Source organism: Uloborus diversus, chromosome 6 (genome assembly GCF_026930045.1).
Source record: "Uloborus diversus isolate 005 chromosome 6, Udiv.v.3.1, whole genome shotgun sequence".
Taxonomy (NCBI): Eukaryota; Metazoa; Arthropoda; class Arachnida; order Araneae; family Uloboridae; genus Uloborus; species Uloborus diversus.
The window spans coordinates 84,475,068-84,500,774 of record NC_072736.1 but is presented as its reverse complement, the minus strand read 5'-3'; the positions used below and the strand labels follow the sequence as shown (position 1 = coordinate 84,500,774).

At 35.0% G+C, this 25,707-nt stretch overlaps 1 protein-coding gene across 1 annotated transcript in view; it reads right to left on the bottom strand.

Moving 5' to 3' along the window:
* Nucleotides 1-25,707, bottom strand: part of LOC129224055 (adenylate kinase isoenzyme 1-like) — a 72,853-nt gene that overhangs the window by 26,051 nt on the left and 21,095 nt on the right. The window contains exon 3 of the mRNA XM_054858455.1: nucleotides 2,224-2,387. Within this exon, the coding sequence (XP_054714430.1) occupies nucleotides 2,224-2,387 (164 nt within the window). The remainder of the gene's footprint in view (nucleotides 1-2,223; nucleotides 2,388-25,707) is intronic.

The following is a 25,707-nucleotide window of genomic DNA, read 5'->3' as shown; positions in this document are numbered from 1 at the left end:
AGCACAAAATCAATTCAACATCACGACTAAGATTATTGTAGGAGTATTGTATCACTATCGCTTCTTGTCAGCTTCTTTGAGCGAAGAATATCTGTACGAGACGTCATAATTTCACTCGCGGTTTGGTCATAAATTTTCGAATCATTTTCCGTTAGGAATTGTTTCCGAGGAGATGAAACGTCACGAAAAACGAGTTGGAATAATTCTCACGGGGAAATGGAGAGTAAAAATCAAATAATTCGTGAAATGTAGACGACCAAATAAGTTGTCATATAAATTCACAGTGTCATTTGTTGTCTAGACTAGATGACAGTAGTTCCCTAGATTCCCAAAGTAATTTTTTTTTTTCATTTTTGAAAATGCAGTAACACCTCGTTATATCGCGCTTATTAGGACAATAAATGACGTACAAATAAGTGTATACCTACACAAAAAAATTGTTTTTTTCGTATTAGAAAAACTTTTTTAATTCGATGCACAGAAAAAAAATAGTTTACATTTTTTCTTTAAAGATAGGAAAATGATTTCAAGCTATTCCTATTGTTTTTTGCTGAAATAAGAATCCAAAGTTGCATCTTCAACTGAAGCGAATTTAGAAGAGTAGAAAACATTATAGTTGGGGCAAACCTAACATGGCAGTAGTTGGAAAACTACACCGATCCTAATCACGGTATCATGAGGCTACCAGGTTAGATTCGCCCCAACTATAGTTCTGTTCGTTTATCAAAAGAAGAGACCTTTTCCTGAGAAATGCGGTTATTTTACTTCAGTGACCTGAAATTTAGAATAAGGTTCCCAACTCACGTGGGCAGGTAAACGGCAGTATCTGCAGAAATGAATTTTCGAGATGTTTGAAGAAACGCGTTTAGGATGCAATACTATCTATAGTGAAATGTTGGAATTAGACGTTTTTTAGCGCTTTTTTGAGCAATCACGATTGCTAATTGTTTTCATTTGATTGTCCTGGGCGTCTGGTTCCTTTTTCAACCCCACCATCCTCTGCAGGCGCAGCTCCTCCGGTCCTGAGCAATGTGCCCTAGAATCCGCTTCTCCTGGTAGGTGACGTCCATGTCCTACACACACGCGCACGCTCATACACATACACACTCACACACACGCCAACGTGCATTCACATGATTCGCACACACAACTATACACACGTAACCGCCAAAGAGGATGGCGCAGGCTTGGGTGGACCAGGAGCCGTTTCTAAAAACAATAACTTCAACGAGTAGAGTCCTGTCGCAGCTCGTGATTGCGAAAAACATAATTTGAATTCAAAATTTCAGAATTCAAATTAGTTTGTTGTATTTTTTTTTTTAAGCGGAAACCAAATAACCAAGCTTGTGCAATAAAGCTAACGTACAAAAATGCCAAAAAAAAAAAAAAAAAAAAAAGGAAGGGAAAATTTTGCAGTTATTGCTCTTTTACTGCCCACGGCAGTATATATTTTCAATTTTTCGGGGGGGGGGGGGACAACGAGCGCAATAAACGTATGTATCCGAATGAGCGACGTGACGAGGGGTTTCTGTATTATCCATTTTGCTATCAGCTCCAATCAGGGGTCATTCAATAATTACGTAAGGACGATTTTGGCAATTTTTGATCTCCCCCCCCCCCAAGTAAGGGTACGTAAGATTTTGTAGCCCCCCTCCACCTATTCTTACGAAAGATTCCATTTCGCTTTTCAAAATAATAAAATAACGAATCGTACATCACTGGAATTGTTATTAAATTCACTGCTATAAAATTATTTTTGAAAACCTCTTTGTGTAAAGAAATATTCACTAAAGAGTTGGAATCTACACTGAATGTTTTTTCGACAGTTTTTTTTTTTTTTTTTTTTGCATTCATAGTGCGATTCTTTTATTACATCCTACATTATTCATTCTTTATAAAACAAGTAAAACATAGGTCATCCTAATACTGTTTTTACTTACCAGACGCAAATGAAATATGATCCGTGCCACTTGACCACGTGATTTCTAATGTAAAATATCGACTTGGAAAATATCACGCAAGAACGAGTTTGACCCCCCCGCCCCCCGAAGTAAAGGTATGTAGAGCATTTTCCAACCCTCCCACCCCCTCCCTCGGGACCCTTACGTAAATATGAATGGCCCCTTATTCTTTCTTTACTTTTTTTCACGTAAACTTGTAAACATTTCTTAAATATAAAAGTTCTTAGCAATGATAATATTTTTAATAGAAAAATGTTCTTACATTAGGCACTAGTTGTCCCTTCTTCATAATGTCAACTAATCTTGTACCGCGTTCTGAGCCAGAGTTACATTCTTCTCGAAGTAAATCACCGGTTGACAAGTGGGTGAACCCATATTTTTGAACAATTTTTTCGCACTGGGTGCCTTTCCCGGAGCCTGGGCCACCTGTGAAAGTCAAAAAGTTAAGATATTAACACTTTTTTCCTCTTCTTACAAAGTGAAAAAAAAAAATAGAGACAATACATTTTTAAAAACAATAGAAAGCCATATTTGTAATCATAACAAACGGTTTAAATCTGAAGAAGTCCAGTTTTCCGGGGTGTCAGACATCCCATCATTACAGTTTTTTCTACAATCGAATCTGTAGAGTTTTAATTTTTTTTTTTCTTCAAACATTAAAGGCGAGAAGATCATCAATTTTGTTAAAGAAGAAAAAAGCACGATAGAAGGCTTCTCAAATTCAGAATTCAAATTATATTTTTCTCAATCACGAGTTGCGGCAGGACCCTACTCATAGGAGTTATTGTTTCTAGAAACGGTTCCTTTCCCCCCAAGCCTGCCCCTCCTCTTGGGCAGTTACGTGTGTATGTGTGTGTGTAGGCTTATGTGTGCGCGTAGACCTGTGTGTGCGCACGTTGGCATGTATGTAAAGGCGCGTGTGTATGTGTGTGAGTGGTGGTGTGTGTATGTATATAAGCGTGCGTGTGTGTAGGACATGGACGCCACCACCAGGAGAAGCAGATTCCGGGAGACAGTACTCAGTACCAGAGGAGCCGCGCCTGCAGAAGACAGTGGGGTTGAAAAAAGAACCAAACATTAAGGACGGTCAAGTGAGAACAATTAGCAATCGTTTCGCTCAAAAAAGTCAAAAATAAATAAAATGATTTTAAAAATATTGAAAAATTAAAAAATAGAAAGTAGTGATGGGGAAAATGTGTGTCTGTCTGCCGGGTCTTGGTCTGCCACCACACCCTCCTCCCCTAATTACTTTTGAGTGAATACTCCGATTCGAACAAATGTTTTTAGTCCCAAAGATCTTGGCGAGGACACCTCATTCCTATATTTCACTTCTTGATTCGAATAATTTTTTGTTCAATTTTGAACTGTTCAAAAAAGTTTTCCATAGCGCCTGCGGGGAAATTTAAGACCAATATAGATACCGATCTGAAAGACGGATTTGCTTCAAACAAACTATGTTGGAAAAAGCTCTTGATGGAGATTTTTTTCTATTTCGATATTATTTGGGGCATTTTTCGAACAATTCAAAAAATTTTAACATTAACGACAACACGAAAAAAAACTTTTTGTAAAAAAAAAAAAAAAGAGCAGATTCTGAATACTCTCAATTTTTAATTGATATACATATATATTTTAATAAAAATCGAATTACGGTATCCTGCAGACTTAACATTGATGCAAGGCAGAGATAAGTTTTGAGCCAGTATTTCCCAAAAAAAGAAAAAAAAAATTTAAATCAGTATTTTCCAAATCAACAGTGGAGAAAACATCAAAATGAATTGTAGATTCAAAAAATAAATTTCTTGTCAATGTTCGACCTTCGACTAGTTCAGTATGAGAATACGAAACTTTTATTGAAATGAAATCCAATGCATCTAAACGCGCAGCGAAGGGCGTTAGTTCGGGTTAACATCGGAGAATTCGTGATTTTAAACTACATTTCCAATCCTAGCATGGTAATGTAAGTACATCAGGGCCGTATCCAGAGGGGGGTCCGCCCCCTTCCTCCCGAAATGTTTTGTACCGTAAAACAAAAAAACAAAAAAAAAAGATTTTTTTTTTTTTTAATTTCTAATGTCAGAAAAGGAAAAAAGGAAAATAACAAAGTTTTTTTTATTCTTAATTTTGTAACTATTACTAAATATTACTATAAAATAAATATTACTATTACTAACTAAACGAGCATTAGCTGCAAAGCAAACTTGAAATTTAGACCCTTAATTAGGACTTCCTGCTCTCTTTCCCAATTCAATTTAGGGCCAAGGCAGGCCCCTTGTCAGTTCGGTAGACTTGCCCTCCTCCAAGGGCGTTGCACAGAAATTTTAGGGCCCGTTACAAATGAATTTTTCGGGCTCCTCTTATTGTTTACATCTATTTTCACCCCTAATTTTAAAAATATTGGGCTCCCTTCAGGCCTAGGCGCGGGCCAAAAGGTGTCCCTTCTACCCCCTGTGCACGCCACTAAAACTCTCATAAAACTTACACTGCACCGATTTTGAGCCGGGGACTCCCCAAGGGCCGGGCCCCTAGTTTCTGACTAGGCTAGTACCTGGTTACCAAGATGTGCCCAAATTCAGCTCCTTGATACATCCTGAGCAAAAAATGCAAAGATCATGATTCGCTCGTTTTTGTAGCATATTTTTAAAGATAAATTTTTGTGACTGATATGCTCCATGTCTTGCCATTTATTTAATATCAAATTCAGTATTTTCGAAGTTCTTTTGTTATTGCTTGTTTTTCTCTTACTTATACTGCATACTGTTAATATCTTAAGCATGAGAAAAATATATAACACTTACAACAAACCTTATATACTTAACACTCAAAACAAATATATTGGTACTCTATTTCATTTTCTGCACTACTTGTGACTGAAGAAAAAATTGTTTGTTTTGAGAAATAGTTCGTTTTTCATTTATTTTTAAGTTAAAACGGATGTGTCTTACAAAGTTCTAATCATTTTGTAAGACTGTACAATCAACTTCTGGAAAATTCAAATAAAGTGCTTTAAATAATTTCAACTGTTCTGGAGTCTTTGAAAGTTGTTTAAGTTTTTGAAATTCCTTGAAAAGTTCTTCAATTTTGTCTCTTATCAAGAAAATCAAGTATGAATTGTCCAAATGGCCAGAATATTATTCTTTCGTTTTTATTTTCGGAATTTCTACACCATTTCTTTTAAGCCATTTAATGTAATTTTTATACTTTACGGCATTTGATGAAAGGAGGGGAGGGGGGGGTGGAGAAGTGATCAAAAACAAACTACACTAAAAGCCGATATGAGCAAATGACGATATGCTTCTCTTTTCTCCTCTCACATTTTTCCTCTCGGTCGATTAATGTCAACGATTTGTCGAGCAAGCAATTTTTATTGTGATTGATCTTGATTTGCAAAAGGATGCATAACTTTTAAAAGACTTTGCCTATTTTTCTTCACATTTTTGTAGTCCGGGGAAAACACAGCTCCGGAATGCACCGGCTCTGGGCTCCTGTTCATTATGCAAATCTAAATTAAATGCTGCGTGTGATATTCTGTAACAGTTAAAAAAAGTTAAAATATTCTCGGTTGAAATGACGCGTTGGCTCTTTTACCTATGACAATACATAGGAAGCAGTGAGAAGCAAAGGTATGTAAGTGGATATTTCCATGTTTTGAGTAAAACGCGTTTAAGATAGCATCCTACTTCTTATAGTCCGTGGAGTTTGTGACAAAAATACCCAAAACATTTCACTTCCGGATACCAGTCTGAAATTTTGCACAATGCTTAGGTACATATCTAAGAACAAAAATCCGCCGGGAGGCATTTGATCAGAGGTCATAAACCCCCTTTGATGACGTCATCAAAATAGCCGCCTTATTAAGAGAAGTACGTTAGTTTAACTGCTTAGAACTCTGTTATGGATCTTAACATTGCGATATTAAAGTATATCATTTAAAAGCGCTTTAAAAGAGTTATTTAATAGTGATTGACTTTTTTTCCTATCACTAATTGTTTAAGAGTTATTACAATTAACGTCATCAAAATGGCCGTCTGGAACGGTGAGTACGTACGTTTGACTGCTTAGAACTACATTACAGATCTGTATATTGTGATATGAATGTGTATCATCTGAAAGAGCTTTAAAAGATCTATTTAACATAGATTGATTTTTCCTCTTAAGACAAGTAGTTTTAGAGTTATTAAAATTTCCGTCATCAAAATGGCAGTCGTGAAAAGTTGTACAGTTTCGTTTAACTGCTCAAAACGCCATTAGAACTCATTCTTCCGTAAAAAATAAGTACACAAAAATAAAAGCTCTAAACTAAACTATAAAAATATGCATTTGTTCTCCCCCCCCCCTAGTAAATAGTTTTAAAAATTTCACTGCCAAAACGTAACTACATGGGGCGGGAGGGGGGCATTCTCATTGAACTGTTCCAACTGTTTCACCGCATCTAACCCGCTCTGAAACTTTTAATTAAAAAATTCCTTATCAGATTAAATACATATATGTATTGTCACATAATAATTCACTTCTCGTGCAAGTGCGAACGTTTGCCGTCTAGCGGCAAAAATCAGAACGACTACTCGATTTTTTCCCCGCGAACAAGCTGTAACTTTGGATTGTAGTCCGCCTAGCTCGTTTCTTTCCAGTTCTGCTGTTCTCAGCAATAATTAATTCCATAGTGACATGTTTATTATTCAGATATAATTTTCAATAACTGAATATTTGACTGGTTAATGCTGTAGCAAATAATATCAAATTAAGGTGAGTCATATAATTCTATTACGCGGTTTGATCATACAAATTATGCCCGATGGCCTTCAGTATTTCTGTGCAATTTGAAGCAGTAGAGATGCATCCAGCTATTTTTCAAGAGTTTCATAGGAAAAATATATTTGGCTCCAAACTGAGAGGAAATTTTCCAGGATGGCAAACGACCATTTGCATGAGCAAAACAACAAATTAATTTAAAAATCATCAACTAATCTATCACGTTTATGTCATGAGGCGTCATTAATACAATGGATGGTTGTTGGACCGGAAGTTGTGCGCCTGATTGGGGAGTTTGAAGAAAATCAGAGCCTAAAGTCTGACGTCACTACTGAAAAGTTAGATACTAGATACATGAAGATACTAGAAGCTTTTGTATTCGGTATGAAACTCATGTTTTCAGCCTAGTTGAAACATTTGAAGAACACGGGAATCCGTGAATCCTTTCGAAGATGACGATTTAACTACAGTAAACAGCAACAAAATTATTTTCTCGGAAGAAAGTGCCATTGCTGTGATGTCAACGCAAGTCAATTCAATACATTTGTAGAAGATCGCTTAGTGTTAAGAAAAATATCCATACATGATGTTATCAAAAGAAACAATCTCCTCTTGATGAGCAGAAAAATATTTCTGTTCAGTCCAAAGACAAGCAAAACATTGTTGATTTGAGGAGGGGCAGCACTCTTTTTGCTAAGCTATATGTTGCCTGCCAAGCAATTCAAATGGATGTAAAAGAATTTTTTTTCTCATGAAAACAGCTCGTGTCTACCTTCTATATCCAACCTTGGCAAATTTAGGAAACCAAGAAAAAAAGTCCGGCGTCGTTTCTTGTATCGTTCAATCAACTGGACTGGTTTTGACGGCTATTCCGGAACTAATTGTTCATGGATGGTGCTGCGCTGATTCACATGCTTGTTCCTCAGTCTGCCCGAACTGTCCAATAATACTGCGATCAGATTATGAAGTCGTACATATTAATGAGACGAAAAAGTGTTCATAGGGTAGATTTAGTTTTTGACCGGTATTCAAAAGGAAGTTTGAAAAGCGACACGAGACAATGGAGAGGATCTGGACCAAGAATAAGTATTAAATCCAATGTTTTGATACCGAAGTCATTGACTAAATTTCTTGCGAAAGATAAAAATAAAGTGGAGCTTTTCGAATTTTTGGCAGAAAATCTCGTGAAGATGGATCTACCAGATGGGAAGCAGGTTGTATGCCCGTACAAAGACACTGCAATTGCTTCAGTCAAGAACAATTTTGAAACCATGTTTCCCGTATCCCACGAAGAAGCCGGTGCGAGGCTATTTCTCTATGTGCAGCATGCAATAGAATACTTGGATCATGAAAAGATCACTGTGAAAACTGTTGATAGTGATGATGTAGTGAATGCTATGTTCGGAGTTCCGAAATTGCAAGAGCTGTGGGTGGAGTATGGAAGTGGAAAATATCTACGGTATCTTCCCATTCACGTTTTGCACCATAAAGTTCCACAAGGTGTTACAGATCTTCTACCTTTTCCCCATGCCTTTACATGAGCACACGGTATCTAGTTTTGCCAGCATTGGTAAAACTAGGTACTGCATGGAAAATGTGGATGGCAATTAGAGATGTTGACAAAGTTTTTTTGTACTATACTAAAGTACCCGAGAACATTAATGAAGAAGATGAGCATTTCTTACTTATTCAGCGCTTCGTAGTCTTGACGCATCATTCAACAAGCTCAGTGGAAACCGTAAATGAGGCTAGGAGAATTTTCTTCACCCAGCAAAACAGAACAGTTGATTGTATTCCAGCATCTAGCAACATTTTTCTGCATCACCTTAAGAGAGCAATATTGCAGTGTTTACTATGGACAAAATGTCTTCAGCAAAATTTTCAGCTCTTGGATCCATATCAGTGGGGATGGGAAAAAATCGGTGAAGAGTTTGAACCTCTTTGGTATGCATACCCCAAAATAACAATGCAGAAATTACAGGAACTTATATCATGCAAGTGCAAAGAGATGTCTACACGCTGTCGATGCGTCAGATCAGGTCTGAATTGTACACTTCTTTGTAGTTGTGAGGGTCAGTGCAGTACGTAAAACGTTCCTTAAAAAAACTTATTACAGTTTTTTGTTATAACAGCCACTTTTTCTTTGTTATTAAAACATGTAATTTTCGTCTATTTCTCTTATATGTTTAAAATGTAAGCATTTTAACAAAGATGTTTTATTATACGATAGCATTAATAATTAAGTTCTCGATCCATTTTGGGCGGTGACTTTGATTATTTCTGCATTTTAACCTTTCTTTCATTCAATATAGAAGTAAAATACTGACAAAAAGTGTTAAAACATGAAGTGCAAATTTAAATTGAATGAAACTGGAAAGGTTCTTTTATAATGCAGGTATAACAGTAAAAGTTTTACTCTAATATTGCAGACCACAGGAAAGTCATTGTTTTCCTATCAATTTTCACGTTGATACTGTAATAATTATTAAACTATTTGTCTTCTTTACTAATAATAAAGCTCAAAGTTTGCCTGGATATCTGTCCGGATGTCTCTCTGTGACGAGCATAGCACCTAAACCGCTCGGCCGGTTTTCATGAAATTTGGCACAGAATTTGTTTGTAGCATGGGGGTGTGCCCCTCGAAGCGATTTTTTGAAATATCGATTTTGTTCTTTTTCTTTTTCAATTTTAAAAACAATTTACAGAGCTAATTATCATATCGTGGACGAGTAAATTACAAAATTATCATAACGTGGAACGGTAACATAAAAAAATGTTGAGAAGGCCAGGGCCCACCCAGGGCTGTCGTGCAACTGAGGAAGGAAGGAACCATAAAATGGCCGAGGAAATCAACATAGCAAATTGGGGAAAAATTCATCATCCATTGTTTGTAAATATACAGGCGAATCAAATGATCTTTTAATTTTTCTACTACGAGCAAAGCCGTGCGGGTACCGTGAGTAGAAAATAAAACTAAGCTCTGTTGAAGAGCTTTTTTAAACGGCTTTCAGATAATGTATTTGAATTTTACAAAAATATGACCTATTATGTAGTTTTAAGCAGTTAAACCAACGTACTAACCGATACATGGCGGCCATTTTGATGACGTCACCACAGGGGGTCTTGACCTCCAATCGATTGCCTCCCGGCGTTTTTTTGCTCTCTTATATGAACATAAGTGCTGTACAAAATTTCATACTGGTATCCGGAAGTGAAATGTTTTTGCACAAACTCCACCGACTATTAGGATGGATAGGAGGTAGGCTTTCATTGATTTTTTTTCCTAAATCATTCTGTACAGCAGCACCTACCAGGGCTACTAGTACTAAATCTTGCCCCAAGACAGAGGAGAGGTTCACCTACCATTTGTGTACTCGTCATCTCCAAATTTTTAATTTTACCATTTACATTCCTTTGCTTCTCATTGCCTCATATGTGTACGATACGAGGTTTTAAACTTATGCGTCGACAAAATTAATAAAATATAAATAAAAAATATAAATACCACAACGGACTTGAAGCTGAGCTTTTCCTGGTATTTGAAATATCAACTTTCTTTCATAAAGCATAATATTAAGCATACCTGCAATCGTGAAAATCGGGGCCTCTCATTTCTTTGATTTAAACATTAAAATTTTGTTTTTAAAGCTAACTTATGAATTTTTTTCCGAATTTTCGAAATTACGTTTTGAACTCGACAGATTTTACTTGAAATAACTTTAACTTTTAAACCGTTTTCAGAATCTTACATTTGAAGTATGCTATTGAAGAAAAGGTAGGGGTTCCAAGGGTTGTTTGGTTTAAACAACGTTGGTTTATACCATGGTTTAAACCAGTGGTCGGAAAAACTACATTTTTTTTGTAGCGAACTACAGCTACAACTACTTTAATATAAATGTAGTTTATTACAACTACAACTACTTTTTTCAAAATGTAGCAATTACAAACTACTTCTAAAAAGTAGTTGCTACTTCGCTACTTTTTAGTTACTTAAAAAAAAAAAAAAATAAAAAGCATTCAGTTATACACCGTTTGTGGATTGAACGAAAAAATTCATAAAATGATTTAGATTAGTAAACTGAATCATTTGAGCATGGTATATTATCAAGAACTATTCCTTCGCTTGCTGAGCCAATTTGTCATTCAAATATTTGTAACGATTTTTACGCATATTCGCTGCAACTGCAAGAAAGGATTTAAAAGTGGAATGAATTCAACCTTAAAATTTTTAATCCTTTCCTGACAGTGAATATTTCATTCAAGAAGTGCAACTCGGCTACTTGAAAATGTAAATAGATGCAGTCATAATTTGTTTTAAATTTTATATAGACATACATGTACATAAAATTGATTTAGATCATGAAAAACATCTTTTAAGCAAAAGAGAAAAACTTTAATTTTTATTATACAGTAGGCGCCGCTTAATGTGATCACTTTGGGAAAAATACAATTTGATAACAATAACCGAAAAAAATCCAGGAGACACAAAATAATGATTTTTTTTCCCAATTAAGGCGCATTTATTTTGGCAACCTCAAATTAAAATCACAGTGACTCAACTGAACGCAGTTTCAAATTATAAATTATTAAATTAACAGAATGGAAATATCTGAATTATAAAAAGCTAAAGCTATATTATGCAATTTTTAATCACATATTAATAGGTGAAGTAAAATATGACCATTTTCCCTGACATTCGTAAACCAGTTTCAAAGCACATTCAGCTTTTCTATCTTTTCCAGCATGGTTTCGCTTGTTGTTTAAATTTTAATTTAACTTCGCTTTGTTTTCAATCTCGACACAATTATTTAATAGTTTAAAGTAATGGCAACAATGGAGGTCCTGCATCAATGCTTGCAACATGTCCAGCGACTAAATTTTTTTAGGTGCAAAAGAAAATTTTCTTAGGGGGAGTCTGTGGTCACTGGGGGCGAACTTTCTTTAGCTTCATTCCTAGAAAAATTTTGAACTGCTATTGAAAACCACAAAATGCTACACAGAAAGTTAGTCTCGTCAGGGTTTGCCTACGTATTTCTGTTGATTGAGGAACAAAAACGGGGAAAAAATTGAAAGTTTATGAAAAAGTAATAACAATAAACGAAGACGCTGATTACAATATCCGACTTTTTTAACGTGTGTTAACATACAAGTGTTCCAGGACTTCGTGATTCTGATATAACATTACGCGAATGATAACATTAACCGCGATCACATTAAGCGGCGCCTACTGTATCAGTTAATTTTATAGGAACTTCTTTTTTTTTTGGCTGGAACTAATGAATTGATTTTGAGCTTCTAGCTAGAGGTCCGTACCAAAACACCATCTCCTTTCTTACGCCACTGATAAAATGAAATAAAAGCATTTTTTCAATTTCACCGAACAACCTCAAAAACTTACATTATTTAATAATTGACTTTTATCATGTTAATATATCCAACACCTAATCAGAAGGAAAGTTGCTTTTACATTAAAACAAAGCCATTGATTGTTTGGTGATATTTTGATAGTTGAAATTGTAACCGTAACTCCAGTAAATTAACCGTAACTCCAGTAGATAGCGTTAATTTTGTTGACCACTTTTTCGTTTCTTCATTCTCCTTAAATTAGTCTTACCTTTGTCGAAATCAGGGCCGGATTAGCCATAGAGCAGAAGTAGCAAATGCTACGGGCCCCGCGCCATGAGAAAAAATTCCAGAAAAAAAAAATAATTTCCGTACTTTAACCCGTTTAAATGCCTCTCTATCTCTCTCTTTTTATTTAGATCTAGCTTTTATAAATGTTCAGGTAAATTTAAAAAAAAAAAAATCTTATTTTTTGCGATGGATTGCTTTCCAGAAATTTCTCTCAACTGAAGACTTAAAAACGCAATTTTAGTTGATCTTTCTTAGTGGAAGGAGAAAAAGCTCTGTTGGGTGAGCAATGTTTCAAAACTGACCTAAAAATTACAATTTTAGTCAATGTTTGGAGAACGGAGGATTGGGTTTTCTCTAGATTTTTTTTTTTTTTTCAAAATGAAGTGCTATTCAAGCCTTAAAAAAAAGAAAATTTAGGTTGTTTGATAACAACAGAGGAAAGAGAAAGGGTTTTTTTTTTCCTGAAATTGTGTTCAAAACTGAAGTAAATTTCAGGCTATCTTTGGGAGGAAAGAGTTTGAGGTATGGTATAGCTGAAAACAAAATTTTCAAGCTATATGGAAAGATTAAAGAAAGAGATGAGGGTCTGATCTCCCCAGAAACAATTCTGACTTCAAGTTTCAAATCGCGATTTTAGATTATCAATGGAGCCGTTATCAGGGGGGGGGGATACGGGTTTGCATCGCAAAATGATAGAAACTGAAATCTTCAAGACGCAGGCTATCTTGAGTTCTAAATTTAGGTAAAGAGTGGTGGTTTGGAGCCTTTCCCATTGAATGTTGACTATTGAGAAGCTAGGCAAGTAAATGGGTATTCTCCTTTGAAATTTTTTCGAAATTTTGAAATCGAGATGGTTTAAGGGTTTTCTCTGGAATTTTTCGGAATTTAGGGTCTAAAAACTCAAATTCAAGCAATTTTTGTTGATAGCAGGAGAAGGAGGATGCTAAAACTTTTAAAGCACAAATCCTAAAACCACATTTTAAAGGTCTCTTTGGTGATGTTAGACAAGAGAGGGGGTAGGGTTACCATCCAAAGATTGTTTGAAATTGGCTTTCTTCTTAAAGCTTTTGAAATTGGAGTCCTGAAAAGGTAATTATTAGTCATCCTTAAACTCTCTTTGGTTACTTAACTTCACGTTATTTTGTCACCTTCAAAATTTTCCGCCCGCGACACGAGCCCGTAAATCCGACACTGTAAACAACAATGAGCAAAATTAAGAGATCGTGATAGAAGAAAAGAAAAATATTGTGAGACTTCACACTTATGCTGAGCGAAATAAATAAATTGTTAAGAGAATATTATATTTTCATAAACTAAAATAATTATGTGTAGAAGAAATACTTTAAATATCGTTTTAAATTTTTCCCTCTGAGTGGGAGGAAATTAGAAAGCTGCCGCCCATGCCCCGAATCTAACCCATTTCTTTTGCATCACCAAAGGTAGCCGAAATTTTTTTTATTCGAACTTGAATTTCAGAAAAATTCAGGAAGAAAATTGTTTAACATAATCGAAAACGCGCTAAAACTGTTTTCTGGAACTTCAGTTTCGATTAATTTCCATGGATGTAATCCTGAACCCGGTCCCGTCCTATATCGTCGCCTAATCAAGTGGCTTACAAGTGTGTATTTTTGACTATAATTTCGAAAAATTTCTATGGGAGTGTACCTCTCCCCCTCCAACATTGTTAACGATGGTCTAAAAAATGTACTTTTAAGACTTCAACTTCGAAAGTTTTCCGTTTTGCCTTGGAGAGTGCATGAACCCCATCCCATAAAGAAAAATAACCCGCGATGGCCTACCACAACTTCACTTTCAAGAAATTTACAGGGGATGGCTTTCGTGAACTCCGTCCCAAAATCACCAAAGAACGTTAAAAAAAATACCCTTTCAGAGTATATAGTTTTGAGAATTTTTGCTTAAAATTGTGTTTTTAGATTAATAATAGGTAACAAATTCGAAAAATTTCCCATGAGACCTCCTTAAACACCCCTCATCCCTCTCGCTACAAAATCATTAAAGATAATCTACAGTTTTATTTAAGACTTCAATTTTAAAAAACTGCCTGGAGAGAGTCGCTGTGAACCCAAATTTTTTCCTTTGATCTTACCTAAGATAGGATGCAATCGCGTTCTTTGACTTCAGTTTCTTCAAATAATGGCCTCCGAATCTTCTCTTCCTAATATCATCAGGAGTCGTTAGAATTTAGTTTTTAGAATTGAAATATCGAAAATTTTCTGGGGGGTAAGCCCCCGGATCCCTTCTTATTACATTGTCCAAAAATTGCTTCTTTGGAATTAAAAGTTAAAAACGTGTAGTAACAGGAAGACGAGGGGCAATATAAGGGGGTCATAACCATCGTAAGATCTAAAATTATATCCACATTTATGTATTCATGCGTGTTATAAGTGCACTCCCGTCTCCATGAAGAAGTGCTCTATTGTTTACTATATCATGTAAAAACGAGGGCCCCTTGGAAATATTTGCTACGGGCCCCGCGCTGGCTTAATCCGGCCCTGGTCGAAATACAACATTTCCCAGCATGTCAAACATTACCAAAAATTATTTTCAAATTATCATGGCGTCATTATTCATAGCGTTACTCAATAATTCGCTAGTATATGTATGAGGACATATGAAATATGAAACATAACTAAGTGCTTACTTTACTTCAATGTGAAATTTTGAACTGCAATGCACTCGCGCGACAGTGCGATTCTTTTTACACGAAATGTATATTTTGCGAGCTTTTCTCGAGTAATAAATTTTGGAGCTAACGCGAATTCCTCACCCCGTAACACGAATATTTTCGAGTGGGAATCACGGGGCTTAAGTTTCTCCTTCTTTACTAGCTACTAAATATTAGTTTCGTGAATGAACTTTCCCTTTAGATTCACTGAAAGCGGAAGTTCTCCAACCGAAACATCGCTTTGTTAATTTACAAATCGCCACTACGCATCTTTTTCATTCTAAATATGAAGTTGATGAAACATAATTTCACATAAGCGGCTGTTTATCTTAAGTTTGAAAATGGGAGGAAAAATAGAAATCTTTGAGAACTAAAGAAATGTAAAGATTTTCGATATGCTTGAACAACTAAAAAGTGTGTCGAATATAATTACAATATCTACTGTACAGTATTATTGTAGTGTTTCATTTTTTTTTATTGCTACATACTAAACGTACCGTACTGTTTCATTTTATGCCATTATCTCCCACTGATTTTTGTGCAATCTAACAGTATTTTTATTCAATAACACAGCTTTTTAAAAACTACAGTAAAGTTTCAGTTCTCTATGTTTAAATTTGGTAATAGGAGGTTAAGAAATGAGTAAAAATAATTTGAGAGATGTTTCCAAATGTCTCAAAATTATTGGTATGCTCATAAAAAATCGTATATTTTCCCCCTTTTCCACAACGCGAAATTTCAACCTACGCTAGGAGTCTTGGAACGCATCCTTCTCGTAAGTTGAGATTCGACCGTATATGCAGATGATAACTGACATGGATACCGAGAGCTTTTTGCTGAACGAGCATATTTGCAAGAAACTGTAAAATTTCCTTGTTCATACATTTCTATAACACTGTAATATTTGTTGTTAGCCGGCCCAAGACAGTTCAATATCATCCTCTTCCATAACATTTACAGTAGCTTTCATACTAGGTGGATATTTTTTTTTTTTTTTTTGGCGCAATAATCTCGTTGACATCTAAAACAGAAACGCGGCATGGGCGCCATTATGCAAAGTTTTAGGGGAGGGGCTAGATATTTTCCCCATAGTTTAGCAGAAGATGTTCACATGGAAACTGATTTCAGTACAGATTAGAATTATTAAAATTTGACATTTTTAATAACTAATTTAATAATGGCTGGACAAGAAATGTTTTCACATTTTGGCGAAGAAAAAAGTACTAAAAGCAAGGAAGTTCTAATTTCTAAAGGGGAGGGGGGCTTGAGCCCCCCTCCCCTTTAGAAACTTTTTGGCCCGAATTTCTCCAGGGGGTGGGGGGTGGAGCAATGAAACGTTTCTTGGGTTATGCGTGCCTGCAATTCCCCAGAAAGTGGAATCAAACAAAACTTGGTCCAACAAAACAAACAAAAACAAAATTTGGTCCATATGTTGCCCTTAACAGGCACAGGTGCTGATTCAATTTTGGTGTCGATAGCTCAAACGAGAGCTGAGCTATCGAACGGTTTTTGTCGTCACTTGTGACTGCTATATCTCAAGAAATAATGAGCGGAATCAAACAAAAACATTTGGTCTAGTAGCCATTACAGTGTACCAGAGCTTATTCTACTTTCACGTCAATAGCTGAAAGTGGGGCATGCGAATCGAACGTTCTCCCCCTCCCCCCCCCCCCCCATTGCGAGGGCTATATCTCAAAAAGTAATACTTGGTGCTGGATGAAATTTGGAATAAATGTGAACCTATATGTAAACAAGCGTTGGTTCAATTTTGGCTCTAATCGCTAAAGGGGGGAAGTGGGGCTGATTTTTTTTTTTTTTTTTGGTGCGAATAAAAATAGCCTTATTAATGCAACAATAAGAAAGATAAATCGTAATACACTGTCGTCTGCGCATTTCGCGTGACTTAATTGTTGGAAAATGATCGGAAATATTATCTCAAATGATTCAAACTTATTAACGGTTGCCACTTTGCGTATGTTAACAAATAAAATATTTGTGTAGTTATTTTAAGCAAAGGTTTCAAAATAACATTTAATTTTCACTCTTTGCTTTGCTCTTGCGATAACTCGTGAATGGGGTTGTTTCCTTCAGTCAAAAGTAGTACTTTTTGTCACTGAAATTGATAGAATAAGCAAAAAAAAAAAATAAATAAATAAAATAATAATAATAATAAGGGGGACCCAGAAAATACTTTCATTTTCCCTTCAGCTATTTTTTAATTAATTTTTTTTAAACGTCCGATTTTTCAAATAAGGCGTGGCCTTGATGACGTCACAAATGATGCTCTTTGGCGCATCTTTCTACCACGTTTCCAAGTTATGATAATCAAGAAGCGAATTAAAATTGCCCTCTATGCTTGCTAAAAACCATATCGTTGCCAATACACGTGAGTAAAGATGCGAATGAAGTATTTTGCTCTGTGAATTTCAACACTACTGAATGGCATTTCATCATTTGTGATGTCATCGGCAGAAGCGTAAACAATGAAAGCGCACCGATTTAAATAATTTTTTTTTAAATGTTAAACTTAAACGAATTATTTTAAAAATAGTCAGATACTATGTTTTTAAGCATGCTCTTTCATTAAAAAAAAAAAAAAATACTTTTAAAATTTTGGAAACGATCCCATTGGGATGGTCGTCAAGTTTTGCGTGTGTGATTTTGTTTCTGCTGGAAATATTGCTTTCTCGTCAAGCATGGGGAGGGATCAGAATTCATAAAAAAGATATAGAAGAAAGTTTCGCGATGACCACAACATATTAGTTTAAAAGAGAAATAGCATTCCAAAACGCATTAAACCATGAGAAGTAATCTCTACAATGAAAAACATAATGGTTCTTTTAAAGCTCATTTGTCCTATTTATATAAGCTTCAAGCCCGGTTCTTGGGATAGACGACCTAGGCGGCCGCCTAGGGCGGCAAATTTTAAAGTTGAAACTTTTTTTCTTTTTTCTTAAAGTATGAATATTTGTTTCAGCGCCATAAGACTCACTGCCTCAATGCTAAAAATATATATATGTATAATTTAGAGATAGCTTGCATATGCAAAACCCAGTTTGGAATTTAATTAGAAACTCACTTTAGTTTTAAGCACTTTACTAATACTTTCATTTTATTAATATATTATTTTGTATTACTATTATTATTATTCAAGGGGGGCGGGGGGCACTTGTCAATATCGCCTAGGACGGCAGGACTACTAGAGCCGACCCTGGTGAGCTTCGCAATGATACATCACGTAAATTTATAATTAGACTAATGGAACCCGCACGGCTTTGCCCGTTATAGAAAAACTAAAAGATCTTTTGGTTCGCCTGTATATTTAAAAAAAAGTATGGGGAATTTTCTTGCCAATTGGCATGTACCCATTTTACGGTACCACGTTATGATAATTTTGTATCTCGCTAATTGATTTGTTCCCATGTTACGGTTCCACGTTATGATAATTTCGAAGTTTACTAGTCCATCTAATGATAATTTTGTCCTTAAAATTGGAATAGAAAAAGAACCACATCGAATTTTCGAAAAATCGCTTCGAGGTGCACACCCCCATGCTACAAACTAACTTTGTGCTAAATTTCATGAAAATCGGCCGAACGGTCTAGGCGCTATGCGCGTCACAGAGATCCTGACAAACAGAGAGACTTTCAACTTCATTATTAGTAAAGATGACCAGTAACTTTTTTTTTTTTTTTAAATCTTGAAATAAAATATGGGTTATTCTTTCGATTTTTAAAATTGTGAAATGTACTAGTGATTCAGTTGTAGATACTGCAAAATACTTTCTATGCTCAGAATACTTGATTTTAATTTCACTATTAAAAAAAAATAAAATACATTCTTCGCAGAAAGCTATAATTATGAGGTAACTGATTTAGAAGATTTTATTCCTGGTTATTTATAATTATGTCTTAACTCTCACAGTAAATTACTTCTTTGATTATTCATTTGTGCCAAGGTTGATTTAACAAATTTATGGTAGTTTTTTAGTAGTTAAAGATTTTCTAACAATATTTCCCAATAGAAAGCTCTACTTATGAGGAAATGAAATTACGAGATTTTACTTTAATTATTTAATTAATTATTAAGTAATTAGGTTCAAACGTGAATATTAAACATTCACTAACAATTAATTCCTTAAATATTCATAGCTTTTCAAAAATAAAATCAATCTTCTTACAAATAGTGTTTAAACCATATAAACCCGATTCAAACCAAAAAACCTGGTTTAAACCAAAAAAAAGGACGTTTTTTCTTCAAAAAAAAGGGGGGGGGGGCTAGGTTTTTCCAAACCCTGGTTCCGCAGAAAAAGTGGACATTAAAACACCATTGAGGTCCACTAACTACTACAGTACAGTGGTGGTCAAAATTATAAGGACAAAAGGAACAAATCTTTTTGCATTTGATCAGAAAGTTATACAAATTTTTTTACTGGTAACTAATAATAAATGAAATTTTTTTATATTCGTTGAAGGAAGCTTGAGTTCAGATATCCGTGCGATATAGACAAAATTATAAGGACAACTAGATTTGTCCGTTCTAAATAAAGCTACAGAACCGACGGGCGACGGTGCTGATGCTGCTTGGTTGCTGAAATTAGAATTTTGAACACAACGTCAAGGATCACAGTAAGCCTACAAATTTTTAAATATGCCGTTAGCCAAGGCTCTCTCATTTGCACCCCTCTTAACCCCTCGTACAATTGAGGTATTGTCAAAGATTGCCTGTTCTCCCGAGGATACTTCGCCAGTACCAAGCTGCAGTTCGTTCAAGATTGAGAAGCCTCGCAATCGTGGAAGAACTGCGGTAATCACAGAATCACCATACGAAAATTATCTACAAAATGATATAAATATGAAGGCTGAAAAGGAACGGAAGAAAATAGAAAAATATAAGCAGGAAAATGGAGAAGGTTGATGAGAAAAAGAAGAAACGAAAAAGAATTTGGATGAAATGTTTTCCCCTTGACCCCATCAAGTACTAGTACAGAAATGAAAGTTGGCCAGTCAAAAGATAAAAACAAAAGAACGATGACTAGAAAATCAAAACTAAAACCTGTACTTAAGGGAAACAATCCGATCCATCATCGTCGTCTCAGCCTTCTGATATCGAATGCCTTTCTTGTAGACATTTATGTTCCCAATCGACAGAAAGATGGTTGCTGCGAATGCAAGAAATAGGCCCATTTTTCGTGTGCAAGAGAGGAGGATGAGGACAATGAAGCTGATCATCTACGTGCCTTATGCAAACACTGAATCTCATCTTACCCCAATTGGTGGGGTAAGGTGGGATTTAGACTGAATAAATTAAAACATGCTTCTACTCTTTTCTGTTGGAAATAGGACATTGAGTTAAGTTTTATGCATTTAGAATACTTGAGAGATAATAAAAGCATAGTTTTCCAAATTATTTTTGAGTTTGGTTTGCCTCCACAACTGTTTTTTGGTTAAGTATTTCATCTTGCCCCACCCTCCCCTACCGGGGCAAAATACTTCGGAAGGAGCTGTTTTTGAGCCGGATGCATTTTTTGGTATTGAGGAGTGTAATCTTCAAGATTAAAAATCCTTTTTAGCGTCACAAAATTCGGCAGCATTATATTTCTTATCATTTAATATTAACATTTAAATTATGGGGAACATGCCAAATTAGCGAAAACTTTTTCTACTGCTAAAATGACATTGTTGCGAGTTAATTTACACTTTGATTGAGGTAGTGAGAAGCAAAGGGATGCAAGTGGCAAAACTAAGAATTTGGAGATAATCAGTACAACTGGTAGGTGAGCCTCTTCTTTGTCTGGTGGCAAGAGATTGTACTAATAGCCCTGGAAGGTGCTGCTGTACAGCATGATTTAGAAAATAAAAATAATAATGAAAGCCTACATAGGATCTGATCCTTAAACGTGTTTTATTCGAAACTTAAAATAGTCCACTTGCATCCCTTTGCTTCTCACTGCCTCAATTGATCTTTGACTGGATTACAGTGACGTAGGAGCTTCCTAATGTTGTTTAATTTCGTTTTGGCGGATCCTTTTACATTTCAATACAACTGTTCATGCTCGCCTTTTTTTATTATTTATCAGATTACTTATCTCTTAAATAGATTAATTTAACTATCTGACATATTATTTTTACTCTTGATGGAACTTTTAATTTTACTTAAAGACTTTTTTTTTAAATTTATCTTTTAGCAGATTATTTAGCATTTTGTGGCACTTCTCATGTTTTTAATGGCCTAATTTATTTATTTTACGAAATTTTGACATTTTAAATGGACTCAATTTTGAACTATCACTCTCAAAAGAAATAATTTTGTTTTTATCTCATTAAAAGTTACCACAAAATCCCAACAGGTCACTGGACACAAACCGGTGTTTGTTTGTTTCTATATCTTTTTTGAAATGAAATAGCCTTATAAAGAAACGCGTATCATACATAAATAATTAAATTAACATTAGAGAAAAATTATAGAATGAAAATAAATCAAATTGCACGAAAAATTGTGTAAGACACATAGAGTAAGAAGAGAGAGGACATGCTATACTAAGAAATTGAAGCCAAAAGTTGCACCGATGGTTCAGAAGATTCTTAGCTTCTCACTAAAGATCTTGGGATACATTTTGATTCAAAACATTGCATTCCTGAATTTCAATTGGTGTTTAATTTAAACTGATATATTGCTTCAAGTTTATGAAGCACGCTTTTGAAATTGCATGAAAACGCGAATTAAAATGCAAACCAATCCGGCAGCTACTTTATTCGGTTCCTTAGCGACATTGGTGATAAAAATTCTAGCGATGAGACCACGTTATCATAACCTTGCCCATCATCGCACCGATGTCTCCCATAATTTCGACTTCAATTTCATCTCCTTTTCACCATGGTCTTGTCCTCTCTATGTAAATTTCTCTACTCTATGACAAGACGTTATTATGTTCATTTATTTTTAAAAAAAAATAGTAAGGATTATTTTTTTAACGTGAAAAAAAACTGTGGTCCGGTCAAACTTTTCTACGGACCGGTGCTGCACCGCCGGTTGAGAATCAGTAGACTCCTAGTAGGTAGGATGGAATGCCCTAACTAGTGGAAAACAATGCAGGAAATTTCCTCAACTTTGAAAATTTAGCAAGGAAGCTTCCTTCTGCTCCTGTGAGCACGAAGTATGTACATATTGTAAAAACGTTTCAAAAGAAGAAATATATGAAACTAAATGGCATGAACCAACACCACACTAGATACAGTAGTGTATCTAGTGCGGTGTTGCTTAAACTCAGCCAGAAAATGCTGAAAAACGATTATTTTTGCATCAAAATGTTAGGGTTTTTTTTTTCTTTTTTTTGTAACACATTCTTTTTTAAAGTGTAATTTTGAACTTTTTAGAAACAATTTATTGAATACAAATTACAATGCTTTACTTCTTTTTCAGTAGTTTTATGCATGAGTTTTACATGATCAGCAGTTTAATAATATTAAATTCGTTTTTTGTTTAAATGTGAAATCACATTAAATGTCAATCATATCTTTTCATATTTGTTATAATTAAATTTACTCGTTTTGGCATGATTTTTACTTATGGAGAACGTCGTCTAATAATGAGCTATTGAATGCAATTTTACGTTATTTTTTCTTTATCATATTAAAACTTTATTTTAAACATACTCTTCGAAATGGCTAAATTCATTTCGTCGAATATTTGGTAGTCACTATTTCTCCAACAGCATGTTCGGTAGCATCTTCGGTGCTGAATAGTGATTGAATATTAGTTACATCCAAAATGTTTACGATATTTTTGAACTTTTTTTTTTTTTTTGAAGAAAGAATCAGAAATTCAAATAGAAAAAAACTTTTATTGAAGCCGGCTTAGCTCAAAAAAGCACAAACAAAATCTAAATACGAACAACTTACTGTCATTTATCTATACAAATAATCGGGTATATTCGTTAATTCAATAAGCTCTATAAAAGCGTTTTCCTTGTATACGTATGACACCCTAACTTTCATTCGAAGCTTGCTTTTTTGGGGGTTGAATATATTGAGCATTTGTTTTATACTAGCTGTATTATTGATCGGTATCACATTACTTGTAGGTGGAAACATCTGCAACTGAAACATCTTTGGAACAGCTACTTCCAGTAGAAAATTACTTATAGGTACTGATGAGTAATTCATCGCTGCGACGTTAATAATTGTCATAACTGGATCGACAATCGCTTTTTCAAAATGAAAAGTTATTTTTAAGCCATTTTTATGAAGTAGGGTGAAAAACATTCCTTTTTGGTTTGAGGATTGCATCTCTGACGACACATCTACAATTAATGATGACGGCGAAGGCACGGGATCGGTTTCTAAACTTTTTTGATGAAACACTTCTGAAGAAACGGCTGTTTCTGAGTCATCTAGTAATAAATTAAGAATGGAAAGGTTCTCAAAACTCTCATGCTTTTCTTGTTTAAAATGCTCTTCATTTTGATCAGCAACCGCGTCACCAATATGAGCACTCATCTCTATTAAATTTTTGCTTTCCATTTCCGGCATACGATCCAATGCAATGAACCTCAAATTATCATGTTTTTCTACCATTGAAGAAAATTCTATAGATCTCTGTTGCAATTCCATATGGATATTAGTTCGGAAAGTACTAAGAACATTTTTAATTCTCAAGGCACAGACCGGAAAACGTACGCTAAGTTTCATCAAAGCTGTGCTGATGTATTCTTTTGTTATTAGAGTTAAGTGGGTACGGACAATTGCTTTCTCAAACCTATCTACGATATCATCAGCCGTTAGTATGTTTTCAGACTTCGTAGTTTGAAGTTCAGAAGGAACAAGTAAGTGCCCGAATTCCCCAATGCTCCAGGATGCTACCTGAACTAAAGGTTGTTTTGTTGTCAAATCGTCTTTTAGATGCATCCATAGCTGCTGGACAATGTGGAGGTGTAAAGAGCTTGATTCCGATATCAATTGAATGAGACTGCTCACGAAATCGTTGAACACAAAGTTACCAACGATTGTGAGCACCTTGATCATTGTATCAATGTGCCAACGCTTAGATGGAGCATACAGTTCGGCTGAAATGAAAAGACTTGAAGAGCACTTCGACTTCAATTCCGGGTCAGCTTTTTCCAAAAATATTAGCAACTCGTTGGTGATACAGTTTATGTTATCCGAATTAATCAGAGCTAAACAAAGCTCCATTGATCTCTTTCTGATCGATATGTCTGGATCTTTCAGACATTCCAAAACAGTAGTACGATGCCTTTGTACAGTGTTAGTATCAGTTTTTACTGTCAGTAGTAATGTATTTAAAGCTATATATCTAATGTTTCGATCGTTATTTTGCAAAAATCGTCCTAATATATTAACACCTAGAGTTTGAAGACCTTTTTCTAATTTCAGATCCATAATGGATAGGACAGTTTCGTACAAAATGGAATTTCCAACATTATTAACTGAATCAGTATGAGTAGCAACTTGAGCTAAAATATCTTCCATAATTTCATTCATTTGCGAGTCATTTTTCCCCAGTACTCTGAGCAATTTCAGTAATTTTATCTGTAAGAAAGGATCACTGATTCCGCGTACATCATAATCAAGAGAATAACTTGAGGTGATTAAATTTTTCAACATTCGTACGAAAGTCGAAAAAAGTTTCTTATAATGGTGAAGGATGTCTAAATTTTTACACATTTCGGTAATTAAAACCACTGTAGCTAAAAGAACAGCGTGATTTTTTTCGCAAAGCAATGATCTTGTTACCGGTATAAACATTTCCATGAACTCTGGAGCTTTTCTTATAATGCGAAAAGCACAAAGAGCCGCCTTCTTCCGAACATACATATTTGGAATTTTCAGAAGCTTTTCTATTTCACCAGCTAAATCTTTGCTCATATCCAGAGAACATATGGCACTAAAAGCACATAATGCGAGGCCAACTACCTGCTGATTTTGACTGTTCAAGTCATTCTTTAAGGAATTCGTTACTAAAAGGTGAATGTCATGTTTTTCATCAAGGAGTAACATAACACCAAGGTAACCAATTCTCTTATCTGAAAATCTAGAGGATGCTATCAATTTGAGACACTCTAATTCAGCAAAGTGGACTGGATAGCCTAATAAGTAAATGTAGAGTAAGTTGGCTACGTTGCGGCTCCTCCACTTATTATTTTCTGCTCGAAATAAAGAACGTATGGGTGCACACTCATTTTGTACCATATCTCTCTCTTCAGCAGCAGTACGAGCAGATCGAATCTTTTTAATTAAATCTCGGAGCTTCATGGGTTTAGGCATGTTCAAATAAGTTCAAAAGTAAATGCTGCTCAAATTCTGTGACAATATCAATTGATGGCGACTATATAAGGACACACTAGAGACATACACTTGAATCACCTTTTAAGAAATAAAATAAAGTTATCAAATAAATGAGTTTTAATCAATTTTTAAGAGTAATTTCAAATTTTGAAGACACTGGACATAGAATATTTCATTACGTTTTCATGTTAATAACTGCGAGAAAAATGAAATTTCATCGAAGTAGTTTTTTAATTTAAAACGCTCAGTTTGAATGAATTCTATTGGTCGTTTGAAGATTAATTACGTGGGAAGTAACTTATTCTATGCATGATTCCAGAGTTGGCCAGATTGGACCCAATTGGGTTGGACCCAATGTTTTTTTTTTTTG